General features: G+C 38.6%; 1 protein-coding gene across 4 annotated transcripts in view; it reads right to left on the reverse strand.

The window, feature by feature from the left end:
• Positions 1-24,622, reverse strand: part of LOC131139515 (protocadherin-9) — a 203,495-nt gene that overhangs the window by 134,592 nt on the left and 44,281 nt on the right. For 2 of the 4 annotated variants that reach the window (XM_058089202.1, XM_058089200.1), the window contains exon 3: positions 4,474-4,575. The exons of the other annotated variants lie outside the window; for them this stretch is intronic. In XM_058089202.1, the coding sequence (XP_057945185.1) occupies positions 4,474-4,575 (102 nt within the window). The remainder of the gene's footprint in view (positions 1-4,473; positions 4,576-24,622) is intronic. 4 annotated transcript variants of the gene reach the window in all.

Here is a 24,622-nt window from a genome sequence, read left to right on the forward strand (position 1 = left end):
TCTTCAGTGGGTGGCTTCAGTTCTTTATCATAGTTATCAGGCCTGTTGGAAATGCAATTTGTTGTAAATTATAACTAGATAACATGATACTAGCCATCCCTTTTAATGTTCATAAGATTATAGGCTTAATGAGTAAAGAGTTTCAAGGGAAATTGCTGAGAATAGCTCAACAGTTGTCCCCAAAGGTTTTCCAACCATTGAATGGATCTTTTCTGCCAGCTGTATCTTTTCACATTGGCTCTTGCCACTCTTTCGACCCCTCCGTCATACAACAACTCCCTAATGCATACCCAACGACAAAGGAAAAGGAACTCATCGAACACCGATACAATAAAACTGACGGGTAACTTAATAGGGCAGCTGTGTAGGGGCGACTGTGACCAACTTGCTTTGAGGCGATAATGAGAGTCATCATTCCCTCATGGGTAGAAAGGTGGTGAGACAATATGTACTACGTATACGTACACACACACACACGAGTATGCTGTCTTTGAGGATCCTCATTCCAGTGAGGCCTAATAACCAAACAGCGCAGTGCTTTAACAGAGTCGGAGAGATCTCAGACTGGATACTCGGGTAAGGTGTCAGAAAAGTATTAACTTTCCAAGCTTTGTGTAAAATATATGTTATTATATTATGTTCTTTAATTTATTAGAAAATGTCTTACTGCAGAGATCAAGGTAATAGTTGATTGTGTTTGTGTTCAAAAATATACTAATTAATAAATCATGCTATTTTGTGGTTGAATACAGCCCATTAGTCAAAAAAAAGTATATTTAAGCAAAATGTATGTAGTGTTTTACCGAAATGAATCATTTTATAATAATAACAACACAGGCTACTGTTAAATCCAGCTAAAACTCAACTCTGAACCCCTGTCACTTCCTGTCCACACATCCGGAACACATTTATTGTAACACAAGATAAGCACAAGTCTTAGTTGTTTTTCTTAAAATGCTTATTTTCTTTGTGTATCAATCCTACCATGCATGTTGCTGGAGCTTGGGAGAAAGCCAATGTACCGGAGAAATTCTTTGCACATACTCAGAGATATTTAAAAAGCTGTAAATAGGTTTTCAGTGCTCTAACTATGAGAATATTTGTTTACAAAGAAGGAATTCTACTGTGGAAATGCGCTCATCATGGTTGGGTCTGGAGCCAATTAACCACAGTAAACAAGAGATTGCTGTATTGCACAAATTAAAACCACAATTTACCACAGACATTTTGGGTTTTATTTCATCTACTATGTAGAAATGTTTCATTTTATTTCCATTTTTTCTGTATAATACTTATTTTAGGTCAGCACGCTAAATTGGGTAACATGTTTGCAACTTTGGAGACAATAAAGACAATCCTGGCAGACACTGTCTTGAGATATTCAGAGATGCTGTACCTGCTGTTGTTTAATAAGCATTTTTGATGTGTTTCACAAGACAAAAGAACAGAAAAATGCACTGTGTAGCAAAAACAAAACAAGTTCAGTTCCTGCTTGAAATAATCGGGGAAATTTGATCGGAAGAAGCATTTCAGGTCAGTCCGACATGTGTTGCATTTGAGAAACATAAGCGCATATACAGCATGCGTAGACAGCTGTTTTGATGAACAAAGCACTGACTGTTGCATCAATCAGATGTGCGTTTGACAGACAACTACAAAACTAGGCTGTCTCGACAATCTGTTAAAGCAGCAATTTCTCAATTTACCAGTGTGGATGAGGCCGCTAATGGAACATCACAGAAGAAGTTTGCTTTTGCTGTGTTCCCAGTATGCTGGAAGTTGCTTTTAATAATAAAGCATGGCCTCGGGAGTGTTTTGTTATTGTGTGGGCAGGGCCGGAAGGCTTAAATCAAAAAAGGCATCTTCTGCTCACAACCACAGAGGGATAAAATATCAGAGCAGACCGGGAATATTGTTGGCGAATTCTGCAGATGTGCAGTTGTTTGACCTCTTGTGCTCACTGGAGTCACTATGGTCTAATCAGTGCAGCACAAGGCTGTACCTGAGGGCTTGTATCCAGCCTATTGGGGGTTTGGGAAGGTGAGACTTCCATTCTCTCTGTTTACAGTATATGTGTACTGCTGTCTTGTGAGCAATCCCCACGTGTTGATAGTCAATCCGCAAAAGCACAGGTGATAAATATTTAATGTGTGTACAACTAATGAGAATATTACGGCAGCACGATAATGCTTTAAATAACAAATCAACACCTTTGGTGTTTAGACAAGCACATTTAACCACAAAGTCTTCACACAATGTTACAGTACATGTAGCAATTAATCTCATGCTTTATTATTGTTTTTAACCTGGTGTGTACAGCTGCTTTGGCAAGTAGTATTGATGGTCTAAATGCCCTTATGTGCTATAAAGTTTTTCCTGTGTTAGATACTTCTTGTTGCATGTTGCATAATTTGTGTTTAACTTTAGCTGATGTTTTATTATGCTTTGTGTTTTGGAACAGGAAGGGGATAGATTAATTGATTATTATTATAGATTGGTATATTCATTATTGTTGCTAAAGGAAAACTGCAAACTGCACTTTTTTTTTGGAAGTTTGTGCATCATTAACAATCGTTATATGAAACTTTCCCTTTTCTGTGCGTTCTACCGATAGAAAGTAAGTTAGTAGGAGCTAGCTAACATTATTGGAGGTACCTATTTTGACGCTAAAGACTCACAAAAAAACTTAAAGCAAATGCTAACAGTGTTCCATTTACATAACTGACTTGTATATTAACCAAGCTACAGTTATTGTAGCAGCTAATGCGAAAAAATATATTTATCTGGCAACCCAACATGACGCATCGCTTGTCGCTCGTCCTATTATCATTCACAGATGGAACAGATGGATTGGATAGCCCACCTCTGAAGAAGACTCAACAAGATACTGGTTTGCTGTCAGCATTTTTTTACCTGAGGACTTGAGCACAAGTCTTGTGCTGGAAGACACAGCTATCCAAGGAGAGTGGACATGATAAGTGTTGTAGCTGTTTCTATGCTGCTGTTGTTCACGGAAGTGGCGTAAGCTACTGGGCTAGTATGTGAAGTCAATGCGCAATAGGAAAGAAGTTTTAATGTTTAAAGTCATCAAAGTACGGCAAGATACTGTAAGTATTACATGTGATCATCAATGTACTTGTTAATGCATGATCGCAGCATTTATAGAGGTTTTTTTAGATGGTTTTGTAGTTGAAATAGGTAGGTCACAATGACGTGCATTGTTAGCTAGCTCATGCTAACTTGGTTTCTTTCATAAGAATGCACAGAAAAGGGAAATAAATACTGTGAGTGTATATATGTGTGTGTGTGTGTGTGTGTGTGTTCGTGTTTCACAAAAGGATTGTGGATTAATGGGCAAAATGCAAAAAAAAAGTACAGTTTCCTTTATTCCTGTGCATTCATGCATCCTTGTTTTGGGTAATTCCAGCCTATCCCAGCTGACTTTGAAGACTCGCATGCTACACATTGCATCACAAAGCTCATATAGACAGACAACCATAACTAAAAGTGAAACGGTCAACACGTTTTTCATTGAAGCAAGCTGAGCGAATGTGCTGTAATAGAAAAAAAGTGATTGATCCCTATTGCAGAAGAAAAATGCTTGCAATAGGCTATTATAGCAGCAATTATTTTTGCATGTCATACAGTACTTTAACCATGGTGGATATAGGATTAGTCAAAAGTGGAAAGAAACCTGCTTCATATAGACCCCGCAGGCATTATTACGATGCAGCCTGTCTGTGCTTCTCTTTAATAGTTGTGGACCTTTTACTGTATATACAATATGAGTGCATGTTATGTGTGGGTGTTTGTAGTGCAGTTGTGTCACAATTGGTCACTATTGCCCTGGTTGTGGGCAATCATCCTTGGCCAGGTGTGTATACAGTAGATTTGAATCAACAAAATATAAACTCAAAGAGGATCACACAGGCATCCAAGTAAATTACTTTCATGCTGCAGTTTATAATGGAGGGAGAATATGATAGGAGAATATGATACTGTAATAAGCCTTGCTCACAAGAAACCTTCCACTTGTTTATACGCTGTAGTTAATAATGGCGTGTAAGAGAAACTGACATCGTTAAGCATCACCAGTGTGTATGTGCAACAACAGAGCAATCTCCTCCAAAGCCCAAATGACTATCTGTGTTTGACTGTTTTTTTCCATGCATGGAGGTAATGAGACAAATGCTTATTACTCAAGTAAAAATAGGATTATTTGCATCACACGAGGAAATTAACTTAATGAATTTGTAACTAAAATAAATCACAATTTCATGGAATGGGAAATAAAGAAGAACATTTGTGACTCCCAAACTAGACTAAGCATGGTTGAATGGGGAAAGCAATGGGAAATTCTTTGAATTTGACAAGGTCGAAGCAAAATGACCATGCATGTGGGTTTACATAGTATATACAATTTAATGAGATGATGTGATTCATGATACATTAAATGGGACAATTTGTACTCACTAAGGGTGTGCAAGGGGTCCAGTATTCAGAGTTCAGCTCAGCTCGGGGACGAAGGTCCAGATATTCAGGGTTCAGTTCAGTTCGGGCACGAGTTAATGTTCCCTTTAAGGAAGATTAGGGGAAAAATTGTTAGCAAGTTGTATTTAGCTAAGGCATCTTTGTCATTTCTGCAGATAGTAAGGTTCTATATAGGCCCATAGATATCTAATGTTTCACCAGGGTACAGTATGAAGTAAACAAAAATAAGCAAAATACTTAGAAATGTGAATTTATTGTAAATTCTTTTTTTTTTAATCTACTGTACAGGTTTTGTACTGCTTCTACTAAATCAGGATGCACCATATTAACTACAATGATTTGAAGAGCTATTAAAAATGTCATTTCACCATTGTATTATAAAATTAAGAGCAAACACCATCCCAATCAATTGCACCATGCCGTTTTTTTTCCATTTCTGGAGCCCTGTGGCCTAGATTATAAGACTATGGAATGGACTGAATCTTTTGGGCCCCACGAGGTCTATGATGTATACTGTAATTATCTGCTGATTCTCAAAATGGCTGTGTGTAATGAGGCTATTCTGCATGAGGCCTCAGGCATAAATCACTGTCTTCAGCTGACTTCCAGATGACCAACAGGAACACAGACCTGAAGCACGAAGACAGACTTGGAGCAGTTATCTGGGTAAAAGCATTCAACTTCAACATCTTATCAACAAAGGACATATTGTTTACTAAACGTATTTACAAACACAATTTTCTGCCTCTTTAAAAATAATCAAAACACATGCACATATTTTCAGTTATCTACATGAAAAGTTTGGCTCCAAAGGCATTATCTGTGAGCTGCTTTATTACCTTGCAACAAAAGGTGAGGACTGTTTATTGATGCTGTAGGCTACACTGTATTAAATGCCAGAATGCCAGCATGTCTGTCAGATTGTCTGCTGTCAACTGGTATGCAGAGCTGCTTCTATAATGGTCCCTGTGGGTGGCAAATGTATGTGATTGCGTTTGCAAAGACACATTAAGTAAATCCTTTGCTAATGTGTGTACAGTGAGCCTTGTCTTGGGAAACATCATGCTTATTGCCACGAAAAGAGGGCCTACATTATGCAGATACTTTGATGAAAAACAGACCTATTCACTAGTTCTATTTAAAAAAACAAAACAAAAAACAATCTATAAGCAATGGGTTAAAGGTGCTGTCTGACATGATAGAGTATTGCAATGTGGGTACTGCTACTACACAATGTGTAACTGCTCAAATAATGCAAGCCACAATCCACATAACACTCACACACAGAAAAAGTTGATGTGACTGTGTGAAAAGCTAAATGTGCACACACAACGGTCCGCAAATGCACTGTAAATTTCAGGCTGTCAAGCACACCTGAACACACAAAAAAAAATGTGTACATATTTAGGCTGCACCTGTCCATAAGATGCAGGTGTCCATGATGTAGCATATATTTACCCAGAAAGACACACTATAAACCTTGCAATCCCCATTGTTAACATATGCTAGTTGGAAGTGTAATTTGGAACCAACAATATATATATATTGTGAGGGGTGTCATATTTGACCATAGCCATACAGGCAGTGTTCGATGCAGCCACTGCGGAGGTGTACCTAATGTTGTGGCCAGTCAATGCGTCAGTCAACCGGTTACTGTTACCACTGTATGTGTCCCTCCAACTGAAAATTAATTAGTCCACCTATTTTATGATGACTTCATGGAAATACATTTCAACGAAAATAGCTGACATCACACAGGCCTGCATGCGTTACCAGACAAGTTTACCAAGTAACCTTTGCTACAAACCAAAATAGAAGCGAGCTGAAGAAAATCCTAATAAAGTGGAGGCGGTGTGACCAACGCAACATGAGCCGTTTTTAACTTGCCGATTGCACCGTGTTCATGAATGAGACACAGCTGAGCTGCAGCCGTCGAGGGAGAGGCGGTCGCTGTGTGTGATTGGCCAATCACAGAGTGTGAAGAGTGAATGCATAATGAATATGGTGTTTAAACACGGATATGGATAATGACAAAATATCATCGTTCCATACTTGTATCCGACAAAAATGCATTGTGCTCATCCCTACATCCCTATACAACTAACAACATGACCATTATTATGTCAGAAATTAGTAACTTCAAAAACATCATTCTGGTTTATCCTCGTTTTCATCACAGTTTTCTACTGCCTGAATTAGCATAAGGAAATCAATGTATGTATGAAATCAAGTCTTCAATTAATCACCTGAATGGAAACATAGTTTACTAGCTCGGCACTCTCAGGTCCAACATAAAAGGCGTCAGATCTTACAAATGTTTTCCTGGAACGGACACAAACAGACACACTCCCAAATCTCCTAGAAAACTTTCCCATTAAAATTAGATCGCCTCAGACCTGAATTAGGCTTTGATCCTTTTTGGATTAAACTCAGATATTGAGGATATTGAACAAATATGAACTGACAATGGGACTGCACGCAGACAGATACTTTGTCAATGTATATATCTTGATATATATTTAGCTGTATATATATTTATTCTGGAATTATCAATGGTCAATCAGACTGCACGTATAGATAAACAACTATTAAACAACTCACATTAACACCCGCAGTCACTGAGTGGGAATCGATCCCATATTGGCTGCTGAGTACCACTACACAACCAGTGCCTCAATCATATCATAGGAAAAACAATTGCAGGTGTTCATTAGCGCAAAGGTTAACTCCATTTATTTGTACATAAAATAAACTTTGTGAATAAAGAACGCTGACATGTGACCAAAAAAAAATAGGTGTACAAATGTGGACACTGAGTAATTAACAATATTCATGGAGAAGACAGAAAGATGAAAAAAAAAAAATACCATGCTAATGCTGAAATGCCCCATGGACCTGTAAAGCCATTGTGCTGAACTTGTGGGTGAGGAGACGGGTTTCATTAGGGGGCTAAAACACACTTTAATTAGCTTTACCATTAGCCAAGTCCTGCCAAACCATCCTAGTCACAGCAGACCTTTAGTTATGTTTAATTACCTTGGAGATGCCACTGTATGCACTTGTCCTTGATATAACAAGACAAGAGTCTTTATTTAACAAGACTGTTTTTTTTTTCTTTTTTTTTATGAAACAAAGAAAGGTTTAGTGGCGATACCACTGAATTTGTTTCCAGTCCAATAGTGAGTAAAATTCAGGCTGGTATCGACAATGCCAATGCAATAATGAGTCTATTTCATATTATAAAGACCGCATAGCATTTAATTAACATATTAATTAAGTGAAGAGTTAATGAATGAATGAATTAATAAATTAAAGTAATGTATTCATGTATTTAAGCATGAAGCATATTGAGGTAGCTGTCCCTCACTCCACAGTTAGTGACAATAATTATATCAGAGCAGTGACTGTGAACAATGTGGGACCAGCAAATTCCTTTTTTTGTGTGATATTTGATCTGTCAGACATGAGTTGGCAGTAGCCAAGTGGAAATATTTGCAACCACATACATTGCAACCACATATTTGATATCAAATCAGACATGTTCTCTATTAAATATTATTAATATTGTTTCATAGCCTAGGGATATTAGGAACTTCTAGTTATATCACTGTAATAGATGAATGAACATTTGCAAGAAATCAAAGATATTCAAGTGGAATTGATCTTTACGATATACAGTTGAACAATCAACATTTTCCACAGTCTCGTCAGATGCATTTCTGGATATCACCCAATATGGGTTAATATACGCCTGTGCTGGCATAGACGTCTTCTTAGCAGCCTGATGACTTACAGTCTGAAACAATGGTGATATAAGAGCTAGGGATGAGCCATTACAAACAAGTATCTGTTACGGATAATGCATTTTTGCCGGATACGAGTATGAAACAAGTACATTTCGTCATTAAATATTATCATGTTTAAAGACCATGCTCATTATGTATTTACTCTTCACACTGATTGGACAATACCACACAGCAACCGCCTCTCCTTCGACAGTGGAAGCTCAGTTTTCTCTCATTCATGTACATGGTGTAATCTTAAACTTGTTTCGTATACCGCACGCCGCTTTTTTTTTTTACGTCTGCTCTCGTCTAATTTGGCTGTTGATTTGAAGTCACTTGGAAAACCTTTAAGCTGTTAGTGATCGGAGAAATGCACTCCACCAGACATTTCTAAAGGCGACAACCACACAGACCGGCTCTTCCCTGTCTCTTCCTCTCAAACGGCAGGTCGCTTGCCAACAAATTGGATGAGATGAAACTTAGGTTCAAGTTCGACAGCTGTGTGGCAATTGTTACAGAGACTCGGCTGGACAACAACATGCCAGACGCGGTGGAGGAACTAGCCAATCGCTCTCTTCTCCAAGCAAGGACTGTAGCAGTATAGAAACGCAAAGGGGACATTTGTATATTCATGTACTATGTAAGTTATGTACTATTGTACTGGTACAAAACTCCTCGGAACATACTGTTCTCCCGACTTGAAATATGTGGCATTGAAATGCGGGCCATTTAAGAGTGTTAGAGAGTTCTGCTGTATCCTAATTGTAGTTTTCTACATACCACGAAGTACTGCGAGATTAGCACTGGAGGAGTTGTAATGCCTGATTAGGCAGCAGATGAACGGCAACCCATAGGTGGCTTTCATCGTGGTTGGAGACTTTAACCAGGTCAAATTAAAAGTAGTTTTCCCCTAATTTCACCACTTCATAGACTATGATGTTCATAGAGACAATAACATCCTGGACCAGGTTTACTGTAACATACCTGAGGCAAATAAGGCTGTTGCAGCACCACACCAGGGCATGTCAGATCCCATCTCTGTGAATCTGGTCCTACCCTATAAACCTCTGATTTGCAGGGTGAGACCGACCACCAGAACCGTGCAGGTATGGACTGATTAGACGGCGTCAGCATTGCAGGACTGCTTTGAGTGCACAGACTGGGGAATGTTCAAGGAGGTCACAGATTTAGATGGACACACATCATTGGTTCTGTCATATCTGAGGTTCTGTACTGATGTGGTCCTGCCCGCAAAGACCATAAAGGTTTTCTCAAACCAAAAACCAGTGAATGGATGGCACAGTGAAGAGTTGAAGAAGGGAATTCAGTTGGCAAAATCCAGTTCCATTGAGGAGGGTTTTGATTAACAACTCAACTGCAGATCATACCAGATATCTAGCCATGATTTCACTCTCCCCAAGACCCTGAACACATTCTACGCTTATTTTTACACCTGGCAGCAAAGGGAGTGTTCACTTACCTTGACTGAAGGAACAGCATCAGTCTCTGGTCCCGTAGCTGCAAGATGTGAGCTCTTCTATGAAGTAAATCAATACCAACAAAGCTGAAGGACCAGATAGAGTGTCGGGTCGCGCATTGAAGACAGCGGGGAACAGCCAGGGCAAGAGTGAGATGGCGAGATGCCAAGATGGCTTCTCCTCACTGGCAAGACCAAACAGCATTGAGTCCCGCAGGGATCGATTCTTGGGCCCATTCTGTTTGCTCAGTACCTGGTCCCAATATTTACAAAACATGTCATCTCCTTTCACCTCTATGTGGATGACTGCCAAATATACTTCCGACTTGCAAAAAAAATGATCATGCCCCCCTGGCGTCCCTTCTCAAGTGCTTAAGTGGTGTCAATGTCTGGTTGGGTCAAAACTTTTTTAAAGCTCAATGAGGGGAAGACAGAGGTTATCCTCCTCAAACAAACTGGTACACATTTGGACTTAGCCCCCCTCAGAAACTACGCACGTCCGAAAGCCACCAGCCTTGGCATCAATGTAGATTGTGATCTTAAGCTCAACAAACAAATCAAAACTGTTGTAAAATCCTGTTCTTTCATCTTCAACTTATATCTCAAATCAAATCATTTTTATCGTTGTGATTTTTGAACAAGTCATGCATGTTTTTCTTTCATCATGTCTGAACTACTGTAATGCACTCTACTCCGGAATAAACCACTAATCACTTTTTCGCTTACACCTAGTCCAAACCTCTGCTGCATTGTTTTTGACAGAAACCAAGAAAAGGGAGCACATTACCCCAATTTTAGCCTCCCTGCACTGGTTGCCTATTCATTTTCAAATTGATTTAAAGATTTTATTGTTTGTTTTTAAGGCATTAAATGGGCTGGCCCCTCAATACATCTTGGATCTCATTGAAATGTACACTCCAGTGCTATCATTGATGTCTGAAGGCCAACTCCAGGATGCAGTTCCCATGACACCTCACACAGTCCTGACCCACTTGCAGCTTCCTAACACCAATGTGAGGATGCTTGTTTGTGGACTTCAGTTCAGCTTTTAATATGGTGTCCTGAAGCTTTATAACCTGGGACTGTGCTCACCCCAACCCTCTTCACACTATTTACCAGCGAATGCACTGCAATCCTACTTCACAAACACGGTTGTGAAGTTTGCCTACAATCTCACTGCAGTGGGTCTAATATGAGACTAATACGAGATCTACACTACATCTGACCAGATCTGGTCCCTGAATACAGCTATCCTAGTTAAGAGGGCTTTCCCCTCGGTTCCTGGTAAAGTTCCACAAGGCCACAATAGAAAGCATACCATGTCTTTGTGCAATAGTGTGGTACGTCAGCTGCACACCTCAGGACAAAAATAATTGACCCCGTATGGTGAAAATGGCACAGGTGATTGTGGGAAGTCCTCTTCCAGACCTGGACTCAAGATACATGGGCCGGGTTCAAAGGAAGACCCACCCCACCAGGAAATCCACTTGGACACAGTGAAAAACACTGACCTCCAGACTAAAAAACTAAAAATGTATCCAAGATCCAGTTTTGCTGTCCATTTCCCCTTGCACAATATTGCTCATGTGCACTAAGATTGTTTACATATTTATATATCCTCAATAATTTTGTATTTTATTTGAGTTACCAATGGTAATTTCTCTGTGTGGAAACAAAATTCCAATACATTTTCTTGATCTCTATCCATGCATCCATCTATACACCAACCAAATGGCAGGCATTGCAATAAATGACAATTCAAAGAAACATTTGATGACCCAAATTACCTTCAGATATTGTGTGTAAATGAGTGGAAATGGCATCCTGTTAATTATAAGATAATTATTTCGCTTACAAATTCTGTGCCGAAAATTGGCCCTTCCCCTATTGGCTACATTGAATTCAATGTTCTCTTGTGGTGGTACTAAGCTGATTTACACGCTCTCCCTTCTGCACAAGTATCGACAGTCTGTTAAAAACTGATGATGGGGGGTTATGCCATGCTCCAAATGGAAAGAATTCTTGCAAGAAGCAGGATGTGACCTAATTATAAAAGAAATATCCGTCTATCCACTTTCAATGCCGCTTATCCTCACTACAGTCACGGATATGCAGGAGCCTACAAAGGAATATATTTGAGTATAGAAAGTATTTATAATCCATGGCAACTTCACACTCAAAATTATGTACCAATGTAAGCCCCATACATTTCTGGATGAGCCACGCCCACTTCCTGTATATGCCCTGCCCACTCCGAGTACAGATACATATACATATAAATTAGATGGGTGAACAGATACAGATAGTGGTGTACTCTCTGATCCCGAGTAACAACCTTCATTTGTCTTACTGTGTCCAATGGCAATGGCCTGAAAAAATTAAGCCCGATTTTTGCCAAGATTTTGGCTTTTAAAGGTGGTCTATTTCAGTTTAATGGCAGGCGGCCTCACTGCTATTTCATCTTTTTGCATTTTGTCATCCAACAGTTGAAAATGTAAATTATTCCAATGTTTCAATTGGTCTTAAGGAGTGTATATAAAAATCACAAAAGAGAATGATTGAGGAAGCTTTACCCCTTCAATTATTTTGTTCGGAAATCATTTGGCGCCTATTTCACAAAGCTTCTGTGTCTTCCTCGTACACCTCGATGATACTCGCTCTTTGTGTCAGGTTCTTTAAATCCTGAAGCTGCTGCTTCTCTACCTCAAAATAGAAGCTACAAAAGTCAACTGCAGATTTCTCGTTATAGCTTTATATCCATTTTACAACATTTTGTAATTATACCCCACCTCTCTAACTGCACGGGGAAGTGAAAGTGTAATTCAAAGTAGCACGAGTCAAAATATTTGATGCATGTGACAATGACTAGGTTGCCTTAGAGTAGTACTTCTCAAGGCACAGTGAACTGTCATGGGCAAGTGAGACGCAAGGAGGACTGTATGAATGTGTCGTGCTTATATGTTTCAATGCCCCTACATTTTGTTGGTTTCAGTTTTGAGTTCCGTCTGTACAGTTCAGATAAATAAATAGATATTATTTGTTTCTCAATAATATTTCAAAAGAGGGGATAGAGAGTGTGTTGAAACATTACTGTGATTACTGACAGAAAATAATGACAGGATCATTACAGGATCGGTCATTTCGTTATTTAGTATTGCTAAGCTACCCTCTTGCTCCGAGTGTATTTCAGAATCAGAAAAGGTTTATTGCCAGGTATGATCAAACACATACTAGGAATTTGTTTTGGTATAGTAGGTGCAGACCCATCTATTAAAAAAGAATGAAAAATACAAGATATACAGAATAACAGTATAAATATATGTACACAGTCTGTTTTTTGTTTGTTATTCCGGAAGTGCAGTCTGATAGTTTTTCCTAAAAGTCCAAACTGGGCGTTTCTGAAGAAGAGGTTGATTCCTGCAGCCGCAAGGTGGGACAAAGTTCAATTGTGAAGTGAATGGAAAATGTCTTCAACCCATGCCAGTGTTTGTACATTAATAGCAACACTAGTGGAAGTGTAGGGCATTGCCAGTTAATCCAGCTGGGAGATGGAACAGCTGCTATAGCGTATGAACAGCTCAGCTCAGCTTTTAAAGCTAATGGGCTTTAACCCTTTACTCCATCAACTTTTGTTCATATTTAAACAAAGCCACCTGTATTCACCATTGTCAGCATTGCTTTACCCATTTGTCAAACTTCAAGAAAAGCATTTTCAATATAATATTAGAACAAAGCCCTGAGACAGGAAAATTGGAAAATAATGTTCTGCAAATGCATGTGTTGTGTTCACAGCTGAAGCCTGAAAGCTGCAGCAGAAGTCTACAGTGTACTTATCAGTAGCCAGATGTGGCCTTGTTTGTATCAAGTCCTTAACAGTCCTTTGAGCTTAACAGCAAAAGCCATTTATCCAGCATGGAAATAGCGCATATCATCATATTTTTTTAGATTGTGTTACTTATTTTACGAGGCAAAATTAAACACCCCGGTCACACCTACCTGACTAGGACTCACTTCAAATCTTTCTTGCGATAATGCCAATAAAGTCATAAAACTGAGTTTTTGCCACCGCAAGCTATTTTTTATAGTTTACAATAGCCATCAAAGCTGAATTTTGAAATGCAAGGCAATACCCACATCAACTCACATTTCATTTCAACAATGTGACTCAAGTATCAAAAGCACACTGAGTGATTTTTGTGAATGCTTAAAGAGCATAGCAGCTGACAGTGTTGAGAAATGTTTATCAAAATGTTTTAGGGAATCTGGGACACGTGTTCAGCATATATAGCTTTTACTCGTCTTTCATGTCTCCCGCTTAAAAATACAGTTGTCCACAAGTCATTAAGGCAATTCCCATCCACACATCTAAACACCCAGGCAGGTTTAAGGTTATTTCCGATTCATAATTGAGATGACATTAAATGTATGTAGATGTGTTTTATATAAATGTGTATATAATTAACATTTTCTAAATGTTAATCATTGTAATCCAACAATATTTCCTGTGTTACCTCTTATTCCCTGCCACCTCCATCCATCCATCAATTATCTATACCACTTATCCTCACGAGGGTCGCAGGCCTCCATTTCTACAAATGTTTATGATGAGTTACCTCTTTCATTGGCTAAAAAAAACAACAACTAACAATTAACTAATAAACTCAGTGGGATGAGGTGTATATATTTTTTTTAATGCAGGTGTTGGATTCCTACGAGATGTTTCAAGTGTTGAACAATTTTGCTCTCTTGTTGTCATAATACTAATTACTAAGGATGAGCGAGTATACCACTGTCTGTATCTGTGTCTGCATCCGTATCTATACTGTGAGTGGGCGAAGCATAATCAGGAAGTGGCTGTGGTTTACATTGATACATTATATTAAAGGGGAGGTATTGTGCTTTCTCACTTTTCTGACGTATAAATGTAATTAAAATGTTGTCTTCTCATGTTAAACGATGCCAACGTTTCAGATAATGAGGTTTGTGCATTTGAAAGTGAGCCCTAAAAGAAGTTTGGGATGGCTCAAAACACTTGGTTTGAAAAGGCATGATAAAACCGTTCCTTTGTGATGTCACAGAGGGACAGACTTCCTTACATGGTTCATAGTTAGGAAGCACTTTGGGAGTGTGACCAATCACAGCGGAGTGGTTGTGGGTGGAATAAATTAAAACAGACCGTTTTGGTAGGAAAAAAATCTAAAATGTTCTCTGTGCTGGTTATTGTGTGTAGCTGCTCTATAGGAGACCACAACTCAATACAAAGGGTCAAAACATTTGCATAATAGATACCCTTTAAGTCTGAAATTGACATCGGTTCAGCAGAAGTTGCTATATTTATAATTATTATATTATATTATGTGCTATGTAAGTGATCTGTAAAACTTTATTATTTGATTTGTGTTGTTATGTGAAGTCGGAGATTCATAAACATCATGTAAACAAAAATGGCAAATAGGGAAATCATCTGTCAGCCTTGTTCAGCAGACGAAAAACAAACAAACAAACAAAAAACACCGGCAATGACACAATACGAAACAACTTTAAGATTGCAGTTGCAACGTGCATACTGGAACATATTGATAGGGGTGTAATATTTGACCAGAGCAATACAGGCAGATTGTTTGATGCAGGTGTTGTGGCCAGTCAATGCGGCAGTCAATCGGTTACGGTTGCCAGGTACGTAGCATGCCTGTTTTATGGTGACTTCATGGAATAAGAAAAAAATATACATTTCAAGGAAAGAAGAGGTTATGCTAGCCTAAGTGACTAACGTAACACAAGCCTGCATAGCGCTGTCTTGTCAAATGCACAGTAATGCAACACAAGCCTTGTTTAACTTGCCAACTGCAGTGTGTGGGTGGAAGAGGCATCGTTTGGCATGACTGTGACTGCCACCTGCAAAGTCACTCTAGGGAGAGGTGGTCGTTGTGTGTGACTAGCCAATCACAGAGCGTGAAAACATAATGAGCATTTAGACACAAATATGGAAAATGACGAAATGTATTCCTACTTGTATTTAAAAAATTACAAGAAAGAAGGGCAGAATGATAGAAGAAATAAAAATGCATTATCCATAACGGATCTACTATAGTCACCTTTACCAAATATCGTATATATAATCGGAGATAAAAAGCCACCACATCTTTCATCTTCATCTATATGATATAGTGACTCTTCACCTCTTAAGTATGTTAATCGCCATTGAAAGAGAAACAATCAAAGACAAAGTAGCACCAAGACCAGCCAGCGATAAGAAAATGATAAGAAATAATATTAGTGCAGATTGAAATGAGTCAACAGTGGGGCCACAGCAGGTAATCCACAGTTAATAAAGGCATGCGATGTTATCTGTGCTAGCCAAGCTGTAATGCCACTAAATTAGATGAAGTCAAGTGTAGTGGGCTAATGGTCCAGATAAACTGTCTCCAGGATGCGATTAACAGCTAAATCACTCAGCCAGCGTTAAACCTGTAGGATTTTAGGTCATAAAGGAAGAACGGAGGCACTCGAGAACACAATGATGGCTTAAAAGCTGAAAGACAGTAGAAAGATTCTCAAATGTAGCAAGAATAAATGTCTTAAATATTTTAAGTTGGCTTTGGAGAGGTTGGATAGTGTTTCTAATGGCATCTAGTGACCATGATAACAAATGCATTATAGCACGTAACAATGTAGTCTAATACATTATGTATGTTTTATTGATTGTAGTTGTTAAATAGTGTCCACAACTTCAGAAGCTTAATGTGTTTTCAAACCCACACACGAGGAACATGCAGAACTGTCGGTCAGGGAAAGTTGAGTTTGATGTAAAATTGTGGTTCACTTTATAGTGCAGTATTGATTCTGCTCAGCACTTCAGATGCACTCCTGATGCCCTGAAGGTATCAAGAAAAATAAAAAGTAAAATAAGATTTTGAGGTGTTTGGACATTAATGAAGCTCAGAAGGACTTAAAAGGGAGCTGTTAGTTTGAATATTGGATGGGAGTTTGCCATCAACCTTTCACTTGATCCACTGGTGTTGCTGCAATGAATTTTCAAAGCTTGCCTTATATTCTGTGTCATAAAGTCATTTTCTTAATGGGATCTGGCCTTTATCAATGAGTTCCAACCGTGGGGCACAAACCACAAAATCATGTTTCATGTTTCATCATCCTCTGAACATATTTTTTAAAAAGTAACATGTGCATGTAGGTCTGTTACAATAAATTTTGCTGGTCGATAATTGTGCTATGAATTATTGCCCGATATCTGATAATTTCAAACTTTAAAGAAGGGAAAAATATATTCGATTATCATTACCAGAGATGCTTGGCTCAAACTACCAATGTACTTTTACTCTCAAGAAAACGGTTTATCGTATTTCCTCAGCATTTCAGTCCAGCTTCAGCTTCCGAATGGCTCCTGTGTTCATTGTAAATTTCCATTTTCACACATTTTCAAAGCGTTTCAGTTTCGCTTCAGTTTTTCAGAATTCACACTCAATGTCTGCTGACATTGCATCATCATAGTTGTATTGATAATTATGTTGTATTTTTTTTTTGGTCATATTTTTCGGTGCCTGGGTGTTGATTATTTCCTATGGCAAAAGACTTTAAGTTCATTCTTTCATTCATTTTCTACTGCTTATCCTCACGAGGGTCGCGGGGGTGCTGGAGCCTATCCCAGCTGTCTTGGGGCGAGAGGCGGGGTACACCCTGAACTGGTCGCCAGCCAATCACAGGGCACATATAGACAAACAACCATTCACACTCACATTCATACCTATGGACAATTTGGAGTCACCAATTAACCTAGCATGTTTTTGGAATGTGGGAGGAAACCGGAGTACCCGGAGAAAACCCACGCATGCACGGGGAGAACATGCAAACTCCACACAGAGATGGCCAAGGGTGGAATTGAACCCTGGTCTTCTAGCTGTGAGGTCTGCGCACTAACCACTCCCCACCGTGCAGCCCAGACTTTAAGTTTCAAGTTAAAAATGGGAATGCATTTCAGCATGTACTATGTATTTGATGTATTTTTATTGGACAAATACAATGGCTCAGAAAATATACAGTTATACACTTTCTTCCACACAATACAATAATGTGCAGATCAGTTGTGGTGATCGCGAGCTGCCTCCTCAGAGATACTTATTGCCTAAATCTCTTTCTAACTGGCAGGGAATCACATAATTGGCTGTGGTCCATTTGCTCATCCGCGTGTGTGTCCTCTCACTAACAGCAGATTTTAATGAATCGGTTTTACAGTGTTTAGAGCTCCTGGCTATAAGAGGGTCAGGGTGGGAGTGAATGACTGTGACCACTGAAAGAAAGCCAAGAATGGATATCTATAGTCGTGTACTGAGCACAGTGTGATAGGATTAATCAAAAACAATGCTTTTTTTTTCTCTCTCCGTCCCTCACTATCTCTTTCTGACAATGTGGATTGCTATTGCCTCTCCTCTGTTCATGCACACAGAATGATCCACAATGTTTCTGTCTCTCTTCTTCTTACCAGAGTGCTATTAGTCTCTATGTACAGTGCTCATACGGCCAATGGTACACTTGTAATGGACTGCATGGCAGCCTACTGAAGCCATTATGAATTAGGAATTCACTCATTTTTCGTTCAATTTTTATTACAAATTGATGAGAAGATATCAGATTTCAGAAGTCAGGGGTGTATTTAAAATTTCCATCGAGGGACGAGAATACCAAACCACAAGTGTGAAAGCAGCCTTAGCAAAAGCAGAGGAGATGAATTGCTAATTAGAAGATAATAGTGATCAATCATCAAATAACTGTTGAGCAGCTAAGAAATATAATTAATTATATATAAGGATATCAGCAATCTTTCTGGCTCAGGATGTCCACAGTTAATTCCAACAGCCAATAATGGTATCAGTAATGAAGTGCCGGATATATCGGTGAATATCCAATATCAAGCCTCTGTAATTATATTACTATAACTCAGTTATGGGATTATTATTATTATTGGATTTATATTATTTCATATGAAAAAAATGTTTCAGTTAGAGGACGTTTCGGTTTGAGTTGGACCTTAATGCTGCTAACCAAGGTTACACTGTATATCAATGATATCATTCTGAAATATAATATATTCATATAGATTACAATAATTCTACAATATATATTCACTGTATTGCGATGCAATTTTTTAACAGGTTTTATAAAACTGGAAGGACTCACTACTGTACAAATTAAAAAAAAAAAAACACACCAACAACTTGAGTTTGCTATGTATATTTTAATTGTTGTCTTCTTCCTGTACATTTAGTTCATGGCATGTTAGTTTTTTAGTACAATAAAAATGAAAGTCCTGAAATGCTAAAAATACAAATATGTAAAGCACATGCAAACGCTTTATAAGTGTGACGCATTGCCTGATGCACAGCCTCTGCATTGCTACAAAAGCATTCATGGCTCACAGCAGTGCACTGAGAGCCAAGTCTACTGATTTACCATGTCAACTTCTCTAATTCACCATGTTCTCCGTGTTGGCCAGACAGTCCATGTAGACTGCTTCAAACCAGCTACACCGACAGGACTGGCAGATGGGGGTCTGCCCAGTGCGTCGCTGGCTATGACACACCTGTCAATCAAATGCAAATACCACGAGATACCAGCCAGTAAGCTATTGTGCTGCTGCTGCTGCTGCCAAAACGATGCAAGAGCTGCTGTCAGTGTTGCAACCTACATTCCGGTTATTGAGCTTACTACTTTCACCCTCTGTGTGTGCTATTGCAAAATAAATGAGAATAAAACCTTAACATCGTCTGCTGTCATGCAGAAATTTTCAACATATATATTGAAATGATTCTTTTCATATATTGAATGTTTTATGTTTCGCTTTTTCATGGGTCAGTTATGGACTTGACTGATTGACTGTCAGCAAAAGGTATAGTGAAACATACTTTATTGTTTGAAATGTAAAACTTCGGTCAGAGGTGTTACATGTGTTAGTAATTCTACCCAATGTGAGATTTTTTCATAGTGCGCCCCTCCATCAGCAATTTACGTGTGCTTGCGAAATAAATTAAATGGAATTGTTTTTACCGTTGTCTTTAATTTATAAAATAACGGGCTCTAATTTTGTGGTGCAAGGTACAGCCCACACAATCGTAATTTGGTCCAGTGCACAACTGTGTGCTGCCACTTTGGTCGACAGGACTGTGCCGAAATGGGTGTGGCGGCGCACCATGGGGGGGTTGCACATTTTCAGCATGGCACAGTGACAATTTCATGGCAAAACAGCCCACCAAAGGTGCGGAGAAAGCTCGCCAGTTCCAACCAGGTCTTTTCGGGGCGCAGGCGAAGCGCAGCCTGCATAATGGTAAAATGGCTGACAGGCGCACAGTTGCAGACATGTCAACATAACCTCACAGGCTGATTTTTCAGTGTCACACACATTTCAGTGAAGACAACAATGACCCTCTCACGCCCTCACTCCTCCCTCTTTGCCACTTCTGCCTGAGGAAGGAATGGAGGCGTGGGTGCGCGGCGCTGCGCCTGGTCATGAAATTTGCAAAGTGAGCTGTTGTTGGCTCGGCACGGCGCACCTGCCCTCCACTGCGCCTGCGCCTGGTCTATGAAATTAGAACCCAATGTGTCAACAAATTTATACTCTTAACAAATTACAACTAAATACACACAATTAAAATAACCACAAAGTTTGTGCACAATACTGTAACTGTCTACATTTGGCTACATTTACACTATGAAATAACTATACACAAAAAGAAAAATAACTACATACACAAGTTATATACATATGCAGTCGCCCCCCACTACATCATTGTGATCAGCAATAACATATGATGTTGTTCCACAGAGTGCTTCGTTTTTTATGAACTGTCAAGGTATCAAAGTCTATTTTTCTAAACCTTGCTCTTCAAGAAAGATTCAGTAACGAGATGGTAATCACCGCATGTCGTAAAATGATCAGTGACTGTCTTCATTTTGTATAGAGCCTTTGAAAAAGCTGTCTATGCAAGTCGAAATGATGGAATTGTGAATTGCATACACAAGCAACCAACTCATCCTTAGCTGTGAATGGTATGTTGAGTTATATTTAAACCACTCAGATCATTCTTTATGAGGGCTTCACTTTTCATACAGCGATGACTCAATACAGACTATTGCCTGTACAGTACATGTGATTATAATATAGGAATATTTATAGTTGCTAATCTGACAAGCTGAAAGAAAAGTAACCATTAGGTATTTTATAATGTGACTATTGAACACCATGAGTGGATATTATGTGCTGTTGACTTTGTTTTTATTGTAAGTAGACATGGGAAATGGGCTTCTTAAAATGGAATAAATAGTTTTGGGTGGATTATCCTATTTGTCAACATGCGTAACACAATGACAAGAAATGATCCCAATGTCCCCGTCTCATTATTTGCTCCAATGCACATGCTTACACCAAGCATGCACTCATATCAACTGGCTTTATATCCAACAGAGGGCCTGAATGGAGGATGGTTTTATTTACACATCCTATAAAAAGGTAATGAGCATTTGAATATGCTAAATCGTATGAAGGATGAACAAGCTGATCATTCCCATGCATTTATGCGTCGTACTTCATATCTACATCTGCTTCCTGAGTAATTGGACCTTGTTTTTATGGGCAATTAGAAGGAAAAGCAGGACTGGAGTAGTGGCAGAGCATGATGAGATAAAAACAGCCTGTGCAGTGTCACATGGGCAAGAGTTAAGTCATAAGTACTGTTGATCCTAGAAGGGAGAATTTGACCATGTTTGTTGTTGCTTCAGGAAACAACCACAGAGGCAGCTTACTAAAATAAGACATGTGGCCTCTCACTGGATATCACTGATATCTTGAGCCAAAGCCCCTAGGTACCGGTATGTTTTTAGCCTCCTACAGGTCATACAGTGTAAGTGAACAAAGCAACTATGTCAAAAATTCTGCAGATCATTTTGAATGTTATCTTAATATGCAAGAAAATTTTAAACTTTTGATTTATTTTGGATATTTATGAAAGCTGTTGCAGATGCCATATTTCATGAGATGACAATACGTTTAATACAGGGGTCTCAAACACCTGGCCCGCGGGCCAAATGTGGCCCGCAGGACACTAGTTTGAGGCCCCCGCCTTGATATAAAAGTTTAATGTTAGTGCGGCCCGAGCAAGTTTGATATGGATGCTGTATGGTATCATATACCCAGAAAAAATTATTACATTTGATTAATGTTCATGTTAAAGGTTAAATAACTGTTAATAGTTATCCTCCCTATCCGTGTGGAAGTGGTAAGTTTTTGGCTATTTAAGTTTAAAGGAAATAACTTGAAGGCTCCCGTTTAGGTCGCTAGCTCTCTAGTTTGCGAGTTAGCATGTCTCAAGACCCTGCAGTTGCGCAATATGTTGTAAATAAAAAGAGTATAAATGTGACTATAGTCGTGTTTTGTCATGTCTACAGGGCTCTAATAATGCTTTGTTAATTTTAATCTGAAAAAAATAATTTGTCTACCCACCAACTATATGTGGTTTCTTAAGTTTTTATTATTTGCCGTTTTATTATTATTATTATTATTATTATATTTATTTACTACTGATTAATTTATTTTCTTTATATTCTTGATTTGTTTATTTATTTTTCATCTTATTTTGTGTAGAAAAATAAAAATTAAGATATTTGAGAACAGTGGAAGTTTTATCAGAGCTTTTCTTGTAGAAAATCGGAACCAAAGCAAAGTTTATTAATTTTTCTGTTTTTAATAAATGCGTTTTTTGGGGGGGGGGGGGGGTTTGGAAAACCTGATGCGGCCCAGTCTCACCCAGACCCTAGCTCCAGTGGTCCCCAGGTAAATTGAGTTTGAGACCCCTGGTTTAATATTTACTATGTTGATGAAAAGCATCAGTAAGTGTTGACTGTCGGGAGTTCCATACTGGAACTGTGGCTTTCGGCTTAACTATCGCCTCTGTGCCTTCATTCATATTCGCGACTGGCTGCTACTGCCACAAAGAGGCTTAATAGCTGAGAAGATGCTCACTCTCTTCTGTATTCATTTCATATAGAGCCATTACGCTCAGACACATGCAGGGTGAACCCTCTTGTCATCCAGCCGTTGTAGCTAGACTAACAGATGGGGCAGAGACACTTACTATATGTAAATTTATTGAGGGCTCATTATGACTGACCTTTATCATATTTAGCGTTCGATAAAACAATATATCCATTGTAGTCAAAGGCCTAGGCATCGAAATGCTGCGTCTTTCCCAAAACGTCAATTGTTTACTTAACCAAAGCAGCTTTCAAAGTTATGAAGGACTTTATAGTAACTCTTTATTACTCTTAATGTGACTACATTACCTACAAAAAGCATTGTAAAAGGTATAAAAAAAAAAAGTTTAAAACACGTAAAATGACTCCCGTGGCAGAACGCATGAACATAAGCAATTTTAGATTAAAATATGCATATTGTAATTGATACTTGGTTCAATACAAAATAATCTTAATGAGTATTAATCAATGAATCCGTCTGGTGTCACTAGTTCTGTCTTTGCTTGATGGTGCTCTAAATGAATGGGATTTTGGCAGTAAAACCAATGACATTAAAGTTAATGCCAGAGCATTACTCAGACAATGTGCAAGAAAATAACCACCATGACAGTTTAGCAGGAAAAGGTCAGAATGGAAATGACTGTTCACTCATTATGCAGCTCCCGAGGCAACTTTTTTACTGTCACTCGTTAATTAGTGTCACGGCAGTAACCATCAACTTTTGACTGGTATGGAAGCTCAACTGGTTTCATTCAGGTGGAAAATACTATGTCACATTTCTATGTATTGCGAATGCTTCCATAACCATATTTATATTGCATAAATTATACAGGATTCAATGTTTTTATGAATAAATGTTTCTTGTTTTAAAACAGATACCATAGGTTCTATATCAGGGGTCTCAAACTCAATTTACCTGGGGGCCACTATCTTCATTTTTATTTTTCTACACAAAATAAGCTCAAGAATAAAGAAAATCAATCAATCAGTAATAAATAAATATAATAATAATAAAACGGCAAATAATTAAAAATTAAGAAACCACATATATAAATGGTGGGTAGACAAATTATTTTTTTCAGATTAAAATTAACAAAGCATTATTAGAGCCCTGTAGACATGAAAAAAACACGGCATTTATACTCTTTTTATTTACAACATATTGCGCAACTGCTGGGTCTTGAGACACATGCTAACTAGAGAGCTAGCGACCTAAACGGTAGCCTCCAAGTTATTTCCTTTAAAGCCAAAAACTTACCACTTCCACACGGATAGGGAGGATTATTACTATTAACAGTTATTTAACCTTTAACATGAACATTAATCAAACGTAATAATTTTTCTGGGTACATGATACCATACAGCATCCATATCAAACTTGCGCGGGCCGCACTAACATTAAACTTTCATATCAAGGTGGGGGCCTCAAACTAGTGTCCTGCGGGCCACAAGGGCCGTGGGACTGCATAGTAGGTTATCAACTAAAGACACCAGAGGGAGGCTAGCCGTTATGCTACTGTATGTTATCTATTAGATGCAGTTGCTGTAGTGCAGCTTCCGACCAAATGGTGGCGGTAATGTGTCAGTCGGTTGTTTAACAAACTCACAGAAGATCACAAGAAGACATTCAAATACAACGAGCAAAGGATAAGTTTTTAAAACCAAAAAAATTAAGACAAAAGTGGTGCCAGTCCCCCCCCAAAAGACAATGACATAATGTACATTTTTGTAAATGGAGGAAGCGAGGCAAATTCGCGAGCCCAGTGTGTGGAATGTGGTCTGACGCTATCTAACGCTTTAAAAGTAAAATCTAAATATTGGTCTTTTTTAT

This window comes from Doryrhamphus excisus, chromosome 12, assembly GCF_030265055.1.
Source record: "Doryrhamphus excisus isolate RoL2022-K1 chromosome 12, RoL_Dexc_1.0, whole genome shotgun sequence".
Lineage (NCBI taxonomy): Eukaryota > Metazoa > Chordata > Actinopteri > Syngnathiformes > Syngnathidae > Doryrhamphus > Doryrhamphus excisus.